General features: G+C 39.5%; 1 protein-coding gene across 4 annotated transcripts in view; it reads left to right on the plus strand.

Moving 5' to 3' along the window:
• Positions 1–21,973, plus strand: part of ccdc88c (coiled-coil and HOOK domain protein 88C) — a 69,858-nt gene that overhangs the window by 2,370 nt on the left and 45,515 nt on the right. For all 4 annotated transcript variants that reach the window (XR_006106506.2, XM_042500373.2, XM_042500374.2 and 1 more), the window contains exons 2-3: positions 2,479–2,591; positions 5,266–5,374. Coding sequence is in view for 3 of the 4 variants with exons in the window: in XM_042500373.2 (XP_042356307.2) it covers positions 2,479–2,591; positions 5,266–5,374 (222 nt within the window). In the remaining variant the exon portion in view is untranslated. The remainder of the gene's footprint in view (positions 1–2,478; positions 2,592–5,265; positions 5,375–21,973) is intronic.

The raw sequence follows: 21,973 nt of genomic DNA on the forward strand, positions 1-21,973 counted from the left end.
TCTTCCCATCTTTTTTAGGACACAAATACAAGCAACACAGCCACGCTGCAGAGAGCTTACACATGGACAGGGACTATTTTTTATTTACTCATTTTCTTATTTCTTTAGTTTCACATCCACATTTAAAGAAATGAGTTTTGTCACCAGAGGGTTACCAATGTGAACTCTGAAAGCAGATTTTAGGGTATGTCTTGGGGAGAAAATGAAAGAGTTGCGCTGGTCTTTAGCACGGCCCATAATCCCCAAGTGCTCCAGTGGACTTGCTCGGTGGCCAGCAGCAGATCAGACTGTGGTCGTACTGGGCAGCTTCCAGCTGTGTCAGTGTGTGTGCGTGAGCAGGGCGTTCCTCGAAAGAGAGCAAAACCCCCCTCTGCATAAATAAAGGTTAAAAAAATATTATGTGCTGTATATAGCATTTTAATTCTAGAATAGCTCTAAAAGAAAGGTTTATATTTTTAAACAGTCCTGACAAGCACATATGTATATTGAGAGGGTTACTGGTGAACATAGCTGTTCCTGCTGGCCACACTGACCACACAGAGATCGCCTCCAAACACTATGTCAGTGTAAGGGATGGGAGACTAAATCCACAACCATCGGTCTGTGCAAAGATGCAGTCTGATGTTCAGCTGAAACTCATGTGAAGCTTCAGTTGCAGTCTGTTTTCTACCTAATAATCAAGGATATGGACATGAACCACGTAGGGCTGCACCTAACTTTTAATTTTTTTATTGATTAATCTATTGATTATTTTTTAAATTGATCTAACTATTATTTTTTTATTACTCTATTAACATAACAATGAATTTACCAAAAATCCCATTTTAAAACTTGTCATACACTGCAGGGCATTATTCCCCAACAAAAAAATGTCCCAGTCTTAACTGGTTATCTGTGTTTTACAGTCTGATATAGTCAATCTGATTTAAAGTCTCTCCAAAATAAAATTAATGCAAGAGCTTGTTCCATTCAAGTAAAAGGAATGTAGTGCAATCTACATTTAGCAGTCCAACAGCAAAATAGATAAAACAATGTAAAAGTCAAGTCACTTTTAGCAGGAGTAACAAAACAGTTACTCTTTGTTACAGTAACAAAGCTCAAATCTAGCAGTCCAACCAAACATCTCATAGTAAAATTAGTGCAATTTGAATAACATTATAACCCCATTTCAAAATAAAATGCATTGTTTCAGCAACCGATGGCATTATGTCCACAGAGACACAGTCAGATAGCTTTTGTTTTGAAAAGGAAGCGAGGAAGTTGAGGTAAAACAAACATCTTTGTATTTCCTCATCTCTGTGACAGAGAGACTTTAAACGGTACAGAGTCAACAAACGCGAGCGTCACACATATAAAAAAGGGGCGAGCCACCGTTTCTCTAGATGTGCTGCAGCTGACACGCAGCTCAGACGTGCCTGACAAGCGCTGCTAGGGAGAGCAGTGTGCACGCTCTTACTTAATACACGAACGCCGAAACAAAAAACAACACACCCAGTGCTGCTCACGCTCTCATGTAATCGATAATGTTGATTACGTCGATGCCTCTGCCCCAGCCCTAGAATCACGTGACTTGGACTCGTATTAGACTTGAGTCACAAATTTGATGACTTTGGACTCGACATGACAAAATCAAAACAGACTTGAAGTTCAATTTCATCCTAAATAACAATGACTTGTGACTTCACTTGACTCCTTTTGACTTGAAAATACCTGATACCTCCTCACAAGCACAAAGATTAAAAAGTATGTTATTTTTTAAAGTTCACCACATTTATCAATCACAAATTGATAAATGTCTCTTATTTCTTGAATCGACTAATGTCAATACTGTTCGATGCCTCCAAGTCGATGCTTAATTCCGTGAAACCATGAAGAACTAACATTACGTTACAGAGTACCAATTGGAAAAAATGATATCAAAGATAATATGTTTCTGTACAAAAGCCACACAGTGGTCAGCAAAAAACAAATTGTTGTATGCAAAACGTTCGGCTAGAAAAATACAGAGATTGAACAACTTAACACAAACGTTTTTTAAGTACAGTTTTCAGAAGCATTCATGATTTTTGTAAAATGAATATATTGTTACTTTGTAGTTAACATGGCATCACATTTCGTGAAAAACGCATGATGACCTGGACTTGTGTTGTGACTTGGGTCTTGCCTGTTTTGACTGGGGACTTTATCCTAAAGACTTGAGACTTACTTTTGACTTGTAAAACAATAGTTGGGTTTCCATGTAAATTTAGCACAAATTTTAACCAAAATGTTCAGAAAATCAGCAAAACAAAAAGTGACTCAATGTTTTTCGCAACTTACCTGTGCACTGATGGTGCTATAGCAATTATTCGCTAAATCTTTTATCATCTCACATAGTCAGATTTATTTAATATTTTTTCAAATTTTTGGCATTTCTACTCATATTTCATTATTCGTATCTCTCGGTGAGATGTGGTTGACGTCTCTTTCTGTCTCTAGGTGCGGACGTTGGGTCCTTTGGGCTCGTGTAACGACGTGGGCTCAGAGGAGCGGGTCAACATGTTCATGGAGCTGGTGGACGGCGTCTTCCTGCACAAGATCATGACACACATGTAGGTGACATCCCCCAGAGAGAGAGAGAGTTTTATTTGCATGAGTCAGTGAAGAAGGTCTTTGGTGTGTATTTTTGTGTGTCTGGGCAGGGTGCATGAACGGTGAGTGAGTTAATCTAGTGTTTCCTGTGTGTGTCTCTGTAAGTGTGTTTTGGGCGACCACATCCTGACTCGCTGGTTTCAGGTTGTTAAACCTCACAGCCAGATGTGCTGTTGAAGTCTGCATCAAGAAATGGAGTTTGACAGAGAGTTAACAGTCCCTTCAGAGCTGAGCTGCTGTCTGTTTGTACTGTGACTCAGGAATTACACAGTTGCATGTAAGATTGTGCAGCAACAACTCTCAACAGACTCACTTTATGCATATTTAGCTGCTGGATCTCCAGAGACAAGAAATCAAAGAGGTGGCGATGCACAGACAGAATCAGTCACAGCTATGAAGGTGATGCAACACAGCGATGTGTGAAAGACTTTTTAAAGACTGATTCTGCCTATTCTACGTATGTTGTAGCAATATCCAGGTTTTGTAACTACAACTGTTTTTTGGCCCAAAACATGCTAAAATAATGTTAATTAAGGAACATGTCATCCAATGCAATCATGTGCTGATTGATTCATTTTCAATTTTAACAACAGTGGAGCTTTATGGCACTGAGGATGGAGGTATGTAAGGATTTGGATACACAGCACAGATTGCACAGAAATAATAGATGTAGCCACTGTGGTTTGTTGACTTCTGGACCCTTGCTTTTTAGATCGAGCGGAGATGCGAAGTGAGTATATTTAATGAGAGTGTGGATGCTAACCCCAAGGCTAGCTGCTAGCTTGGTTCAAACACTGTATTTACAGTCTGTGGTTAAATTTGACAATGCTTATGCTAATTTTTGCTTGCAGAAAAAACAATCTTAAAACCACAGAAACTGACTGTACTTGAAAAACTGGATATCCGTCTTCATAGTGTGTCTTTTAGTACAACCACACGATGAACGAGACTTTTTTAGGTGACCAGAAGTTCACAATTAACTTAAATTAACTGGAAAAACATACTAAAATATCAACGGCTACGACGATTCTCTGTGAATCTAGGGTTGTGTCATGGTTATGTTACCTAAGCAACGCTGGTACCCACTCAAAGTGGCCACACCCTTAATTATGCATAACTTAAAGTCTTATTAACATTTAATCTGGTTAGTTATAGTAAATGTCACCTCCTGTACAAATGGCAAGTTTATTTTTGTAGGATGGCAAAGGCATAAACAAACTGACTCCTCTTGCCAATACCGAACCAATCCAAACAACAGAGGCAACGAGTATTGCCAGTCAGGGTGAGTGTAAGACACAGTAGGGCAGGCCACGCTTTTGCCATCCTAGGAAAATAAATACGCACAGTTGTTAACGGACAAATTGCTGCTTGATACACACACACCATACTTGTAAGTAGATACATTTATTGTTGATTTTTGGTCTTTTGGATTTGTAACCATTAAAGATAAAGAATACTTTCAGGCGTATGCTGTAGTACTTTCTGTATTGGACAGAAAGTATCTGGACCACACGACACTCAAACTAGTTTACAGTGACAATAATGAAGCACACCTACTTATGTGGAATCTAAATCCCCTCCGGCCCAGACGGCCCTCTGTCCCCAATCAGACCACATGTTCATATGTTAGTTATTGTCTTCAGAAACAATGATAATCATGCTATTGTTCTCCACACACTGAATGTAGGCTGGGTTAACTGGGGGGGCGATTAGGACTTGGTAGGGGTTTATGGGAAAGTGGGTTACAGAGGAGGAGGCTAGGATGCTGGAGCCATAAGAAACATTACAGGAGAGCCACTCGCAGACTGTTGGTGAATCAGTCAGTCAGAGAACCAGTCAGCTGTTACATCAGTCAGTCTGCTCTCTCTGACCTCTGACCTTTCACAGAATAAGTTCTGAGCTGGACAGAAAATTTGAAGTGATGTTTTAATTTAACGTGACCATCTTGAATTTACTGTGTTGATTGAAACACAAAAGATACATTTCCCAAAGTAAGGCTGAGAACAATGAATCCACGGTTGATTAATTGGTCATTAAGAATTAAACTGAACATGTGAACATTCATTTAAGAAATGTTGATTAATTAATATAAAAAGAGACTGAATAGGTTAACCTGATGACTCCCTTCATTCAAACTGAGGATTTTGTTCGTTGATTTAAAAAAAAAATGGTTTGGGTGATGTTATAAAATATCAGCATCATTAGAAAACCTCAAGAGAACCTGTGTGAACGTAAAGTCTGAGCAGGGGCTGGAATTTATAAAAATGCTGCATTTAGTTTGTGCATCTGTGATGGACTTGATTTATTTCGTGGCACTCAGATGGTGAGGACCCCATCTCTGTGCTAGGCCAAGCCAAATGTCTGTTTTCTTGTCTCTTTATGTTCAGAATAGTTTCCATTAGGCAAAGTGACGTCATGACCCCAGACAGCGTTACACACCCCCTGTTCACATGCAGATCAGTCTGGCACAGGCCGCTGTGTGTTACTGTGAGCGTAAATCCCTCTCCAGCACAATAGTTACCCTGCATTTGGGATGTGTGTGTTTGTCTCTGTGCGTAATAAGATCTTTGTCTTAAGCAGCAACAAGTAACGTCAATCTAAGCGCTCCTTTGGTGTGTGTGTGTGTCTCCATAGTGACCCCAGCCCAACCAATCAGCGGCTGAACAAGAATGTGAACAATGATGTGGCGCTTCGCCTTCACAACCTGACCGTTCTCACCAGACACATCAGGACCTACTACCAGGTACGCATACACACACACAACAGTGTGTTATGGCAACACTCAGGGGTCAAACTGCACTACAATAGACAAGCAGCAGTCCGCATCGTCACCCATGCAAAAAAAGTCTTAACCCTTAAGGCACGCTTTAACCCTTAAGGCACGCTTTAATATTACACACACTATCAGCATCACTCAGTGTCACAAAAGACCCTTTCAAAAATATTTAAAAATATGGTACATTAATATTATTTTCTGCTTTCAGTAAATAATTTTTAATTAGCATCAGTCATAATCATAAAAATCAAATATTCATTAGTTTTCAGAATTTTAAGCCTTAAAATGCCAGATTTTTGTCATGATGCCATGATTTTAGATGGAAAGAAAAAAAATATTTTCAATATACTACATGCAAAGTAGATTTTTTTTTTTTTTATGGGAAGATCACGGCCTGGAGCTGGGAATTCCAATATGAAACAAAAATACACAGTCTTGCCAAACTGTATGCCATATGCATAAACACAGCAAAAATAATCAAAGAATGAAGAATGAAAAGCGCGTAAAATGTTCTGGATGTTTGGAGATGTGTTGTTATTGTACCGTTAGCTGATTTTGTTTGCTGGGGGGGTGCAAGTGTGTCTTTATATGTCTTGAGCCATTATCATTGTCATGTGTGTGTCTTCTGATGTGTGACTTTCAGCTTCAGTGTTAAAAATAGGAACAGGCCCTGTGGACACAAACAACACATGCATATACATTCATAAACAGCACAAGCATGTGCGCCACTGATGCACTGTATTAATGATAGTTCACATTAGTATGGATCGACCTTAAAGTTGCTGCCCAAACATTCTTTTGTGTGTTTTTGCTTGGCAACCAATAATCTGCAGTGGTCAATACGAGCAGGAAGTAACACAGCATGGTCGAATCATTGGGAACAGAAGTAATTCTCAGTATGAGGCACCTAGTTACTCATAAAAAAGACATTATTATCAAACGCTACACTCTTAGATTTCTCTTTGATTTATAAGTTATTCCTTTTTTTTGAGTTTTCAGTTGGAATCACAGTAACTTCTTCCAAAAAGTTCGTGCGTTACACATCACTTTATCTATTTCCTAATAAGGTTGTAGCTTGCTGCTTTTCTAAAGGAGCACTATGTTCAGCTTGGATACACAACGATGCAGTGCAGTGAATTCCAATAGTGGAATTTTTCACATTATGAAGAAGAAAGTATCCTAAGGGTGTGTGTCTATATAGCATTTTTGTGTGGCAGAGAAGTACTGGCAGGGCCGGGGGAACGCTTGTTCATAGCACAGAATGATTTTTTCATGCCTCTGTGCCAGCAATAGCCGAGGTCATTGTTTTCAGATTGTCTGTATGTCTCAGTCTTGCGAATGCGATATCTCAACATTTTCTTGATTAAATGTCTTCAAATTTTGCTCAAATGTCTGCTTGGACTCAAAGATGGACTGATTAGATTTTGGTCATAGGTCAAAAGTCAAGGTCACTATGACCTTGTGTGTCTCATTCTTGTGAATGTGACCTTTTAATAAGGCCTTGAGGGAATCTCCTTCGCATTTGGCTCAAATATAAGCATGGAATAAACAATGAATGAAGACTTTGTTGGTCGAAGGTCACGGTGAACTTATATCTGTTTGTTGTGAATGTGATATCTCCAGAACACCTTGATGGCCGTTTTTCAGATGTTCACTTTGAGTCGAACATGAACTGATTAGAATTTGGTTGCCAAAAGTCAGGAATTCATAAACTTATGAATTTCACAGAGATGTCTAATAGAGTAAAATTATGAAGTGATGACATTTTATACTCAAAAGTTCAAAGGTCAACATTCTTGTGACATCATAATGTTTCTGGCCATTGCACGGTGCCACATCATTTGGCCAGATACTGAGATGGTGTCACTCATCTTGTGTTGCGTTTGGGTTTGTTTCTGCGTTAACAGTATCTTGACAGAGGGTTGACTAACAGCAAGCTTACAACACGTACAGTGAGAGAAGCGCAACACTCATCAGCAGCATTCAGTGTCGGGCCAGTCTGCTCCCCCAGATGGGTTTTACTGTCTTTGTTGTGATAGTTTCTGTCTGACATATGCAGCTCAGGAAAGACACTAGGTGAAGGACCGGCAGTGATGACACCAGCACCTTTCTGAAAAGCTAAAAAGATTTTCAGATAGAGCAGCCGCACACAAACATCAGAGTGCTCTGAATAAAGATGGAGCTGCATACTGAACCCAGAAAGGGTTAACAGATTGCATTAAAGTAGCTTACTAATTAAAAGTATTAGTTGAATCATGTCCCCCTAAGAAATGCTGTAGCCACTTATTGTGTTACATGCTACCTCACATAATCATCAAGTGTTCCTAGACACCAGGCAAATGTGTGTATAATTCATAAAAGGTTTCCACGTTGTATCAAAGTAGCGTATTACATGCGAGCAATACACTCCTATCGCTGTGTGAGGTTAGAGCTCAGAGGAAGTCTCTGTGTGTGTGTGTGTGCCAGCAGGATATGACTGCAGCTCTGCCAAATCAACTGCATCTGAGCTCCTTATCTCTGATTTATACAAAGAAACTCTGTGTGTATGCTCACACATGCACCGAGGATTTATGCCTCCGACCAACAAGCTGTGATTAGCTTTGAGAGGACGGTTACATTACATCATGGGCCTGGCATCAGCACACATGGCACAAACTCAAGACAGTACACACACACACACACACACACACACACACACACACACACACACACACACACACACACACACACACACACACACACACACACACACACACACACAACCAGAGTTCAACATTAACCATGGTCCACAAAAAGTTACTCTGTGTTCAGAAAGTACCTTCTGAAGGTGGTCCCCTGTGACCATGAGGATTTGTCAGATCTGTCTTTAGAATGAGGCTGATTGTTTTGGTTACATGTATAAATTAAAGTTGAATGCATTTTTAAAAAATCCCATAATGCAAGTAGCTTTATAGTTTCACAAACATCCGGTTTCATTACGCTGTTTACCTCAATAACCTAAAAAGCAGCAAACAGTACTCATTTCTAGTTTTTGGGTTTAAATAGATGACTGTGTTAACTAGTGACTCTCAGCCAAATGCATTGTGGCTGCTCGTAATGACGGCAGCTGTTGAAAACACGAACAGAACATGCAGGTGTCCTCGTAAAAGCCATCAGTTTTTACTTTTATCAATTTGAAATACATTTGTGTTTATTATCTACGCCAGCTATTTATGTTACTATCAGTGACAACACATTCGACCAGGAGTCGCTGCCCTGTGTTTTTACGCTAGTAGCTCTGTGTCAGCGGCACAGCAAGTCCAAAAGTCAAAATTAAGGAAAAAGAGATCTGAGATTGTTTCAAAACTGCACAACATGTTATCTAAGGAAATATTCTTCTTGCTTCTTGATCCCATGTAGCCTATCAAAAACAACATTTTCACTGCGGTCCCAGCTACTTCGCCTATATTTCCCACCATCTAGACTAAGTAGTTTTAGTTTGCAGTGAAATTTGCTGTTTGATCTTCATAGACTCAAATGTGACTTTTTGTCAGTGTTTATTATGTGTCCGTTTAGAACATGGTGGTTATGCTGGTTATTGTCATCTTTGTGTTAGCTTATAGTTTACACCATCAGTGAGTTGGCTGTTACTTTTCTTTCGATCAGCTGTATTTTCTTGAATTGAGTTTTCACTCTTCAGAGTAATTGTTTTAGTGATGAGGGAGGTGTGCTGTCATGCAACTTTAAGCACATTCTTCATGTCTTGTGGACCAGTCAGATTGCTTGGTTGGAATACATATTGTACAGTGTAGGTTAACTCAGACTCCTCAAACTACTGTGATCTTTGTGAGCTTTGTTAACTTCCTGCCTTCCCTGTACTGTTTTTGCATTATTTTACATTTAGAACATGACATTTTTATTAATACACAAAATTTAGGGGGGTAGGTGAGATGTGAGCCAGTGCTTTATCCCTGCCACACCTCTTTTTTTTTTTGAGAAAATTTAATTTCACTCTTTGTATTACTATAACATGTGGCCATCGCATCATAGTATTACATCCAGCTGCTCTATTTACCAATCTTTATGTATGACAGTACCACACAACTCTCATTGCATAGTCTAGAAGTTATCTAGTTATGGAAAGTGACAGCACACAGCCAGCAAAGTGTTACACGTTATACTCAGCCTAATTACCTTCCTGTCACAATGCTTTATTATCTCAGAATGGAAACATGCTTTACCTCTTGAATTTAAAGGATGAATTTAGGAAATCCTGATTTTGCTCCGATAAGGAAAACTATATGCTAATATCGAGCTTTGATACAATATGGAAACCTTTTCTGGATTACATAAACTTTAGCCTGGGGTCTAGGACACCATGTAATATTTGATATTTTAATCTCTTGGAAGATTGTTTTAAAGTGTGTCTGTTAGCTGTGTGTCATTTGGCCTGTTATATATGTTTATAGGAGATTGTGTATGTGAAATTACACAAAAGCACTATAGGGTATTTATTTTTTGATGCAGAAACCAGATAAGTTTGTGGCTGTGCTTGCTAGATGTTTGACAGTATGCGGTCCACTGATGCAGGCCTGGAGAGTGATTCATGGCGAATAATCACAGTTTAAACTGTATTTGAAACAGTGGTCAAATCTAATACAGATTTAATCCTCCAGCTTTACCAAAACAAACAGGGTCATTATCTGGTTCACTGTGCCGCCAAACACAAAGTGTCTCAGATAATATACAATACTTCTGTATATCACTGATCATGTGTAGGTCACACAGATCAGACACAAAGACCACATCTGCTGTTGACTGTATGTGTGTCTGTGTGTGTGTTTGTCTGAATGCTTGGTGAAGTGGGTCATTCTGGGCAGTATGGGGTTAATCTGTCCATGATGGTTAATCTCTAACTACAGTCAAATACCCCGGTCTGACTCAACCACACACGTGCGCATGCACACACCTCATAGTATAACCCTAAGTCAGTGAGGTATGAGCCTCAGAAAGGATCAGCTGGATGACAAAATACACACACACACACACACACACACACACACACACACACACACACACACACACACACACACACACACACACACACACGTACATATATCCAGCTGTTCATAAGGGGTTAGGCGTTGGCTTTCTCCTAATTAGATGATGTCCCAGTAGACATACAGGCTGGTCCATTGACTCCTCCCAGTCTCCCCAGTGACCAAGCACCAAACATTTGTGTGTGTGTGTGTGTGTGTGTGTGTGTGTGTGTGTGTGTGTGTGTGTGTGTGTGTGTGTGTGTGTGTGTGTGTGAGAGGAGAGGGTGTCTGTCACCTCCTTTTTCTTCCCTCTCTATTGTACAAAGCACTGTAACCTGATATCACACGCTCTGAATACTAATCTCTTTACTGTGTTCAAACTATTTTGGGGTTTGCTGTCTAACTGTTCCACCCAAAGCTGGAAAAATTCACTGATTTATTCAACTATTGATCAATAGAAAATGTATCAAAGGCATTTAGGACAGTAAAAATACCATTTGGAGGCTACAATGTATTAAAAAAAGTGTTTATACTAGCCAAAATAACAGTTCATAATATCATCCAGATAATTATCAAAATACGCTCAAGACCTTTGAAATGGCGCACGCCCAGTAGCTGTGCAGCAGGTTTGCTTCCAGCCTTCTGCCCTTTGCTCAGTTATGCAAATAATTGAAATTCACAACTTATTTTGAGTGTTATTTTATTATCACAATCTGCAATAAAAACACACAATATCCCATCACTAGTGCTTAGAGCTTCTCAGATTTAGCATTACCATTTACAGAGTTCCCGTTACTTTATTTGTGCCCGTAGGTCGATTTGCTTTGCAGTAAAAAGAGGAGGCATTCATCCACACCCGATTCAAAATTCCACACACACTGACGAAAGAAAAAACACAATAAAGCGGAACAAATGGCTCAGATGATTTGCTTTCAAAAGAAGATTTGGATAAGGTCATGTTTGACATCACTGTAAACAGAAAACCTTACAAAGCAGCAAATCCTTACTGTCTAGAGATGCTGGAAGTAGTTTGGCATTTTTCTTTAAAAAAAAACCCAAAACACACAATTACATAATTACCAAAATTGATGTCAATTAATTTTCTGTTAACTGAACCATTGATTTATTTACTATTGGTTTTAGCTCTGCTTCATGGTATACTTGCTCCTTACCACTTTATGCAGTGCTCATTATAATAGGGTACACATGGAAGTTTTAATAGCATGAGAATGAATGTTGAGCAGTGTATAAATGTGATCATCTTTATGTTCTCATGTGGACTTTTTTGTCACACAAGAGCGCAACTCACAACACGTTAATGAGTGAAAACAAACTTCATTTTACACTAAAACAGACATATGGTAGTGATGGGGGAAGAGACATTGAGATGGTACAATGACAGACTAAATGACAGAAATGTGTTGTTGGAAAGAGCAGATGCTTGTTTATCTGTATGTATGTCAGATTGCAGTTATTTACAGGCTGTAAATGAAGAGCAATACAAGCCACCTCTTAATCACCTCAAAATAAAACTTGCATGAGGAACTTTTGCAACTGTACTCACTGGAGAAGTAGCTCTAATGTTGGTGTAAAAAGAAAAAATCAAAATGCAGACATTACTGTCAGTCAGTGGTAGCCGCATTTACACTGTCTGTTTAAGGCGGGAATATCACGCCGTTATGCCTACTCATGTATGTAGCGTCCGATAGCAGAATGATGGAGCGGATTGGTCTCGCCTCTGAGCCGGAACAGGAGGTAGTAACAGCGCTGAAATGAGGTCTGTTTGAAACATAAAGCTAGAAATACCTGACCATGGGCGGCACGAGTGTGACGTTTTGATGATGTGTTTATGTGTGAGACTCACCTCAGGAGACTTAAAAAGCAGCTGTTAACATAGCGACTAATTCAATGAAGATCAACAGCCATGTATACTGGAAAAACACTGAGGTTCAGGAACACCTTATTCTCCAAGCAGAGTACGAGATCAACCGCCACATAACAGAGACAGTAAATGACTGTTATTGGCATGTTATGCCTTTGTTATTGTTTAGAAAGCGCTGCCGATGTGTATGTCACATGTCAAGCAAGAGGCGGATGCTCGCGTGTTAAGCGTCAAGCCTGTTGGCCTTTTTTGACTCTGGGATGCAGCGTATAATCACACACTGGATGCTGCTATTGGTTGGTTCTTGGTTAAAATGCAGGGGCTGTATAAAGGGGGGACTTCATTATGGCCCTATAGCGCTATCTCGATGTAAAAGCAGCTAGTGACACACTGATTAGAAGAGCCAGGAAGGACATGAATTGTTTGAAAACATTTTTTTTACCCATGCAGTTTGAGCACAGAGTTGAATACCCTGATCGTGTGTGATTGTGACAGACTCTTGCATTTAGAAGCGTGGAGCTCTGGCTCTTGTGAAAGACATTTTATTGTTGTGTAGTAACTTAAGCAGAACTCTCCCTTGCTCTCTTTATCACCCACTCTAACTTTACTCCTCCTTGGTTACCGTGGGAACTGCAGAACAAAGCCTTGAGCCTACATGGGATGTTTTGAACTCCATATCCTCTGGCCTACTTCGTACGCACACAAGCACGCACCCCCTGGCCGGGGCGGATTGTAATATTCAGTGTGTGTGAACTGGTGCATGTGTCTGACTGTGTTTGTGTGTGAATGTGTGTGTGTGCTGACCCTGGTCAAACTCGTCAGCAATGTTTTATTGCCCCACCTAACTGCCAGCCACTGTCAGGAATGACTGCTGTTTTGTGTGTGTGTGTGCGTGCGTGCTGGAGGGGCGAGGCTGCATCATGAAAGTACTTACTTACTGAAACAGAGTAGTGTTAACAGGGTTTCCCACACATTCATTTATTTGTGGTAGCCCACCATGAATAAAACATCTGCCAGTTTTCCAGCAGTTTTCCATTTTTGGAGCTAGATCGTCATTAGGGGCACCGTTGGCATATGGTATATACTGATTATTTATAGCACAGAGCCTACTCTGGGCACAGACGGGGCAGCAGAATATCATGCATGTTTAAAAGTGAAATTTAACGTTTCCTTCTGCTGGGTAGAAAAGTTTGCATTCACTCACAAACAGCTGCTTCTCTTGTCCATCGATCTGATCTGATCAGTTGTGAACAGATCCACAGACAAACTGCTGCTGAACCTATGGAGAGCTCTGCTTTCACTGTGCTGTTGCCTCTTTGCTTCGCTGGCTACTTTCACACATATATTTCTTCCTCTGTCAACCAAAAAACCCCATTGTAGCCGATAGTATTGTTTGATTAATAAACATGAATGCTGTGGCAGTCACTGCCAGTTAGCTTACAAGCTAACCAGCTAACAATCAGCGTACACACAAAAAGCTGCGTTGCACTCGTCTCACATGACCAGACCAATCTCTCAACATTTTGTTAAAGTGCTGTGTCAGTGTATGAGAAAGCAGAAAGTGAAACTACCGCAAGCAGCAGTGGTGCGGAGAATGAAGGTCACAATCAGAATTTCTCAATGAGGGAGAAAGAGGAGATTTGTTTCTTTCCTCTTCCCAATTTTTAAAAAAACTTTATATATGGGGAAAACCATATAATAATATATATATAATGTATAATAATAGTATAGCAGAGTATTTTTACATATGTGTCGGAGGGGGACTTAAATGTGTGGGTTTATGTGGTCATCCCCAGCCCTTCTGACTAGTAGAGGAGAACAACTCGGGGTCAGAGACAGAGTGCTAATGTTCTCTTTGTCAACAGAAAAAAAACCAAAGAACAGAGAGGAAAGAAGGAGTTACTGGGGAGGGAGGAATGAGCCTTCACTTGTCTCCCTGCTTTTGTCAGTCTCTCTTAGAAAGCTCTCTCCGCCCTCTTAAACAGTTTGCTGCCTACCAGTAGAACTGCACACTGTAACACACTGATTCTCAAGAAACTGCCATTCAGCCTGTAAAGACTGATGCAAATGCTGATGGCTGTTTTCCTGCATATCCAGCAAGCTTTTAAAATGAAGCATTTACATTAGCTTGAAGCAAGATACTGGTTCCTAAATATATATTTAAAATAAAACTCGTCTTAAAGGAACTAAGTAGTTTTTGTTTTTCAGACACCAGGATGTCATGCAGCATTTTACAGGAGGGTCTTGTTCAGTGCTCCTAAATGTTACTGGTTGACCTCGGCCAAGGATGATATTGTTTTTGCTCCCTTATGTGTGCCAGTCAGCATAATATCTTCACTTAGACAGAGAATTACAGATTTGCGCATAACTTAAGTGATATTTTTGAAATCTTAATAAAACATAATTGCAAGATGACTACTCTCACAATGTTATGCAACTTCTCCTCTCACGATACCATTCCAAGAAGCATGGCAATGGATGTTCAAAACATTAGCAGCTTTATTTCTATTGCAGCCACCACACTAGCTGTCATTATTTCCAATCAAAGGCGAACGTGGCCTCAGCAATGAACGAATTAGATTTTGGTGGTCAAAGGTCAAGGTCACTATGACCTGGTCTGTTTCATACTTACGCCTTGAGGGAAGTTTTTCAAATTTGGCGCAAATGTTCACCTAAACTTAACAATGAACTTACTAGATTTGGGTGGTCAAAGGTCAAGGTAACTGTGACCTTGATTCTGTTAAATTTTCATGAACACAATACCTCAAGAACACTCTTGAGGGAATTTCTTTCGACTCAAGAACGAACTGATTAGAATTTGGTGATCAAAGATCACTGTGACCTCACAAAACATGTTTTCGGCCATAGCTCAAGGATTCATTTTCTAATCATGACAAAACTTAACACAAATGTCTGATAGAATATAATGATAAAGTGATGACATTTTATATCCAAAAGGTCAAAGGTCAACTTCACTGTGAAGTCATAATGTTCTGCAAAATCACTTTTCTGTTGAATTGTAGACACTAATCTTGGGTGTCCACCTGGAAACTTTGCTGATTGTAGAAGCATGGATGTTCTCACAGACATGGCTGTACTGTTAGTTCAACTGGACTGGTGCACGGAGGCAAACAACTGCCAGGCGGCAGTTCTAGTTTAAAATAAAATGATCATGTATCTGACCCAAAAACAATATTCTCAGTAAAATCAGCGTTGATTTTCATTGCTGAGTCGTCGCTATGGATCAGAATCTCTCAGGAGGAGAGGAGCAGGGTTTTAATTTGGATTTGAAAGTGGTGAGAAAGTTGTTGAACACGGAACCTGGATGCTCAGTTAAAGTCAGATCTGCAGTTATGCCACCATTTTATTGATCTGGGATTAGAAATGTGAGCCCAGTGTGTTAGTGGGCCACGGATTTAGGCCCAGTGAGCATGCGTGTGTGTGTTTAAATGGGTCATGTAGCAGGCTGTATTGATCCCTTGTCAGTTTTAAGTGTTAGATCCTGCTGGTGATGTTGCTGCGGGAGAATATCTATAGATCTGAGCTATCACTAGTATACACACACGCGCTCACACACACACGCGCACACACACACACACACACACACACACACACACACACACACACACACACACACACACACACACACACACACACACACACATATTTAAAGTCAAACAGTGCTTTTATGTGAGACATTGACATTTGTATTTTTCACAGTCTTAGTATTTAATTTGTAGTGCTTGCACAAAAATTTAGAATATATACAACATTTCTATACAATGCAGGTCCAGATGGTGTTATGGAGTGTAAGTCAATCTGTCCTATGTATAATTAACAACCAGCTAGTTAGCATTGACCTTAGCCATGGCATTAACACCATAATCTTTTTTTCCCGGATGGAAACGCTAACCTAAACACTCCATAATTGCCTCAGAGTCATTTAAATGTAGCAGAGTAAACAGTCAACTATGTTACAGCTTGTTGGACTCTGCAGATGAAGTATTTTTTAAGTTCAATGCAGTTGATAGGAAATGTCTCATTCATGTCTTCAGATATTCTCATTTTGAAGTTAGTTGTGAAATTCTATAGTATGCAGTAGGGGAGGGGGATATATCAAATATACTCAAGGTATCGCTATTTGTTCCACGTGGGATATGTAAAATGACTTGATTGTGTACATTGACTAGAAATTGTCATGTTTTTTTAAGCCACTGGCGCTTTGGTTCTCTCGCACTATGGTTCTTCACCTCTCATGGACACACACATATACGCACACAAAACAGGGCTTTTGCAGAGCTCCAGACTGACTATTTAGTCACATTTTCTACTGCGATTAGCAAATTCTATTAACAAATGAAGTGGAGAGCTGTTAGTTTGTTTCCAGCTTACAGAGAACAAATCATCAAGTGCAATAGCGCTGCCCTAACAGTCTTACTCAATGAGTGGTAGTGGCTGTTGTGTAAGCAGGTGAGGCGTGTGTTTATAATGAAAAATGATAATAACTGACTCTTGATCATAACCAACTTAGGCTTAGTTTTAGCATGACATTATATTGTAGCTTTGATAGATACGAGTTCAGTCAAGTCTGAAAGTGTGGAGCTGAACCTGACAAGCTTTCAAATGAATCAGCCCTTTAATTTTAACATAACAACGTGGCTTTTTTCCTGGTATCACCAGTGTAATATTCGGGGCCACACATTAGATGTCCCCCCTCTGCTAGTATGAATCTAAGATGCTGTTAATCTATTTTTTTATTCAGTTTGTTTTTCTGGTTCAGCAAATAATACTTAAAACAACCGACAGTGTCAGTCAACCATAGCGATGGACTGGAAAACCAACATGTTACGCAGATCGTCATTTCACTTGCTCTTCAAGAGTATATTTAGTGTTTAGTTAATTCTCCATGAAAGAAACAAAAAGTTATTGGCAAAGCTTCCAGACGGATGATGTGTTTCAGCCGAGTTCCTGCTGTGCCTCAAAGACATCTGGTAGCCAGCTTACATGTTTTATTCACACCATGCAGTGTGTGTGTGTGTTTGTGTGTGCGTGCGTGCGTGTGTGTGTGTGTGTGCGTGTGTGTGTGTGTGTGTGTGTGTGTGTGTGTGTGTGTGTGTGTGTGTGTGTGTGTGTGTGTGTGTGTGTGTGTGTGTAAGACAGAGAGGCTGGTTGGATCTCTCATTACCTCCTGGTGAATAGGCCAGTGTAACATTATCTGTAGGTATTGCAGTACCTCTACACTCTGTACCTCAAAGCTGTCCCTGCAGCTCAGTTGTGACGGTGCTGTAAGCTGATGCTTGTGCGTTTATTTGCCTGGTTAGCAGGTGACACTCTAGACCTGAGCTGCATATCTCATCAAATTCTGCCAGTGACCAAATGTACACTAGGACATTAAAGGGGCAGTTCACCCCAGAATAAAGAACAACATTATTTTCTTACCTGTATTGCTATTTATCAGTCTGGATAGTTTTGGTGTGAGCTGCAGAGTGTTGGAGATATTGTAGAGATGTCTGCCTTCTCTCTGATACAATTGAACCAGGTGGCACTCGGCTTGTGGTGCTCAAGTCAAAGAAAAAATACATTTGAAAAACTCAACAGGAGTGTCTCTTTCCGGAAATCATGACCCGGTTACTCAAGATAATCCACAGACCTTGTTGTCCGCAGTTTCAAGTAGGAACTATTTTCTCTCTACCGAACTACAACCACCAACGTATCATCGTGCAGAAGGTAGAGTTTATCTATTGCCAACTCACCGAGCACCACTAAGCTAGCTAACCTTACAGCTCAGCCGAGGAGGACGACATTAATGTTTACATACACGCTGTCACGAGCCTCTTATCCATGAGTAGATGCACGCTTTCTTCTGCAGGGTGATTCGGTTAGCGGATGTAGTTCGGTAGACAGAAAACAGTTCCTACATCGTATTACTTACACTGATAAATAGCTCTACAGATAAAAGGTAAAATTTGTATTTTTGATTTTGTAAAATGTGAATGAGTTTTTCCAGTTAATATTTATTATGAGAGCAGCACTGACTCAGATATGAATTTTGATATCTTTTCCTTTTGTGAGAAGATGCACGTGAGACTGAGCACAGGTGTGTGCTTTGAAGTGTATTATTCCAGCCAGCCCTTCCCTGCTGACAGTCACTTCCCTCATCCCAAAACACACACATACGCACACAGGCACACACACACACACACACACACACACACACACACACACACACACACACACACACACACACACACACACTTCCCTTCTCCTCAGCCAGGGGTCACAAGCATGTCTCCTTTGTCTCCCATGTGTCCTTTCTGTACACCTAATGTCTTCCGATGTGACCTTATTCCCCTGTCATGTTTCCTCATCTCTAAACAGCTTGTTTTGGCAGTCAAATGACATGTTTTGATAAAAACACTGCACCCTTGTCCCCCCGCCTGGTCTCTGCGATTACATTTGATTAAAGTTTTTTCGGTTTCAAACATACACTGATCAAAACTGAAGTCACACATTGAAACTCTGCACACCATCAACAAAACAGAAGTATATGTGGAACAAACTGTGAGACATTATTTATTGCTTTCACAACTGTTTTCTCATTCACACTCCACCACCAGCTAAACAATATGTATTTGCTATACATTTTTCAAAAGCTAATGCACCATTTATAAAAACAGATAAAAAAAATCAAAAAAGAATGAAGGCAAATTTCATCCATTTTTGCTGGACCCAAATTTAAATATATATAGACTGTTAGCAGAACATTTTCAATAAAATGAAATTACACTGAACAGAAATTTTATATGCAACATTTTTGTTTTTGCTCCCATTTTACACAAGTTTAATTTTTAGATTCAAGATTTTTTTTCATGCTCTCAGTAGATATATTTCTCTCTTTTTTTTGGTCGTAAATTTGTGTTGACGTAATTGATTACATGAATACGTCGATTCACATAACCTGCGTCAGTGCGTCACATCGTTTCACTTAGCGTGCCTCATGAGAGCGTGAGCAGCGCTAAGCGTGTTGTTTTTTGTTTCAGTGCTCATGTTATCAAGTTAGCACGTGCACACTGCTCGCCTGAGCAGCGCTTGTCAGGCGCGTCTGAGCTGCGTGTCAGCTGCAGCACATCTAGAGAAACGGTGGCTTGCCGTTTTTTTTGTTGACTCTGTACTGCAGTTTAAAGTCTCTCAGAGAGATTAGGAAATACAAAGATGTTTGTTTTACCTCAACTTTCTTGCTTCCCTTTCAAAACAAAAGCTATCTGACTGCGTCTCTGTAGACAGAATGCCATCAGTTGCTGATACAGTGCATTTTATTTTGAAATATTTACAGGACAGGGTTGTCAGCGGTGCAGGAGCTTGTATAACACCATAAATGAGAGGAATATGTGCTTATAAATATGAAAATACAGCACTCATATCAGCAGGCAGCGATATGCCTTAGGGCCCAGTTAAGACTGGACTATTTTGATGCAGAAATAATGTACTAATTCTAATTATTTAGTTAAGTTATAGTGTTATTTAAATTGCGCTAATTTTACAGTAAGATGTTTTGTTGGACTGCTAGATTTGAGGTTTTTAACTGTAACAAAGAGCAACTGTTATTTTGCTGTTGGATTGCTAAATGTAGATTGTGCTACATTTGTTTTGCCTGAATGGAACAAGCGACAAGAGACTTTGTATCAGACTGTAAAACACAGATTACCAGTTAGGACTGGGCTATGTTTTGTTGGGGAATAATGCCCTGCAGTGTATGACAAGTTTTAAAATGTTATTTTTGGTAAATTCATTGTTATATTAATGGAGTAATAAAAAAATAATAGTTAGATCAATTAAAAAAAATAATCGATAGATTAATCGTTAAAAAAAATAATCGTTAGGTGCAGCCCTAATTATGAGTGACACGAGTGTGTTCGAAACTGTTCCCTTTAACAGAAATAGTGCAATATAGTGTGTTTGCTTTTTGTAGTGTTCAAATTCTCAGTGATTCATTTCATCCACTATATAGCGCACCATAAAATACCCACAATGCACAACAAAGTAGAGTGTACATAGGATGAACCCTACATTTTACTCTGCTATACAAAAATGCAGTGTGAGCTACGAGCAAGCCAAGTAGCTTGTAAACTAAATAGGTTGAGGACTATTACAGCTTGTGTGCAGGACGCAGGACCACAACTGACAAAACCACACTTCTACATCATCACACATAAATACATAAATACCCGGTACATTTGGTGACGCAGTGACATTCAAATAATCACAGTGAAGTGTCCGAAATCTTGTTTGGTTATTCCCTATATACATCACCATTTAATGTCTGTTTTCTGGATAAGAGGTGTTACCAGTTTTATGGTGAAACAAGTTTATTTTGAGTGAGTTTTGGAGGTAAGATGTTGGCTGAAATGCATGCTGCTAATGCATGTTTTTGAAACAGTTTCTCCTGTTTTCGTTCATGCTCATTAAAAAACTATCACAAGCGCTAATAAGAAAATATTTTAGATGTTTGTCTCAAATTTGTCTCTGCCTGTCTGGACAATCAGGTGTGTTTTGGGAGACAGGAGAGGATATTCTGGAATGGAAAGCATTCCCTCCTAGTGGGCTGTGTCTTTCCTGACTCACACACACTCACATACACACACACACACACACACACACACACACACACACACACTATCGACAGCAGGGTGTTTCCTGTTTGCTGTTCGCCTACACACACGTGCACGAACACGCACGCACACACACGCACACACGTGGGAGCACAAAGTCTGGGTCAGCTGGCGGTTGGACTTTGATTCATTTCTACAGAAAATGTTTTGATCGCAGCTGAGCAGCTAAAAATAAGACCTGCAGCCTGCAGACTGTTTATGTCACCACACAGCTATAAACAAGCTGCTGTTAGAGGAGCAACTACTAGTTATGATACTCAGCATCACTTATATTTATGTATTCTTATGTGCTCAGTATTATTGCTGAGTGACTTTTGGAAAGTATAGCGTTAAACCATCCAAACAGTCGGGAGAGTCCTGTAAAGAATTTTTTTAAAAACATTTTAAAATTATTATTAAAAACCAAAGTGATGCCTTACCATGACGTGACAATAAATTTCAAGGAAATATAACTATTAATCTAAATTCATGTTTATGTTGTATATAATAGTTAAGTTTAGTTAAAGTTATTTAACTAAAGTTATTGCAACCTAAAAATGACAAGTTAAATTAAATTAATCTCTCTAAGTTGTATCAACTTCAGTAAACCAAGTTGACTGTACCAAGCACTGTACTGTTCTGCTGGTTGCAAACTAGTAATTTTTTTTAATTTTTATTAAGCATGTTAACAAAACAGAACTGGCAGATCTCCTAACTTCATTATTGACAAAATCCTTTTTGTTATGATCAACACAATTCAGACTTGATTTACTGAAGGTGCTAAAACGGTTATTTCACCGGTCACTTTTAAACAACTTCACAAAATTAAGTAAGTACAGTTCAATTTCAAGTAAACTTAACACATATATTATATAAATATGGTTCAGTATGCAGCTGGCAGACTACCAAAAGAGAGCACAGTAAACTCAGCTCACTGAAGTTGCTATAACCGAGAGAGATGGATTTAATAGAACTTATTTGTAAGTTGCAATCACATAAAAATATTTAATACATATAA

This window comes from Plectropomus leopardus, chromosome 14 (genome assembly GCF_026936395.1).
Source record: "Plectropomus leopardus strain MGB_pleo_1.0 chromosome 14, ASM2693639v1, whole genome shotgun sequence".
In the NCBI taxonomy this organism is placed as follows: Eukaryota; Metazoa; Chordata; class Actinopteri; order Perciformes; family Serranidae; genus Plectropomus; species Plectropomus leopardus.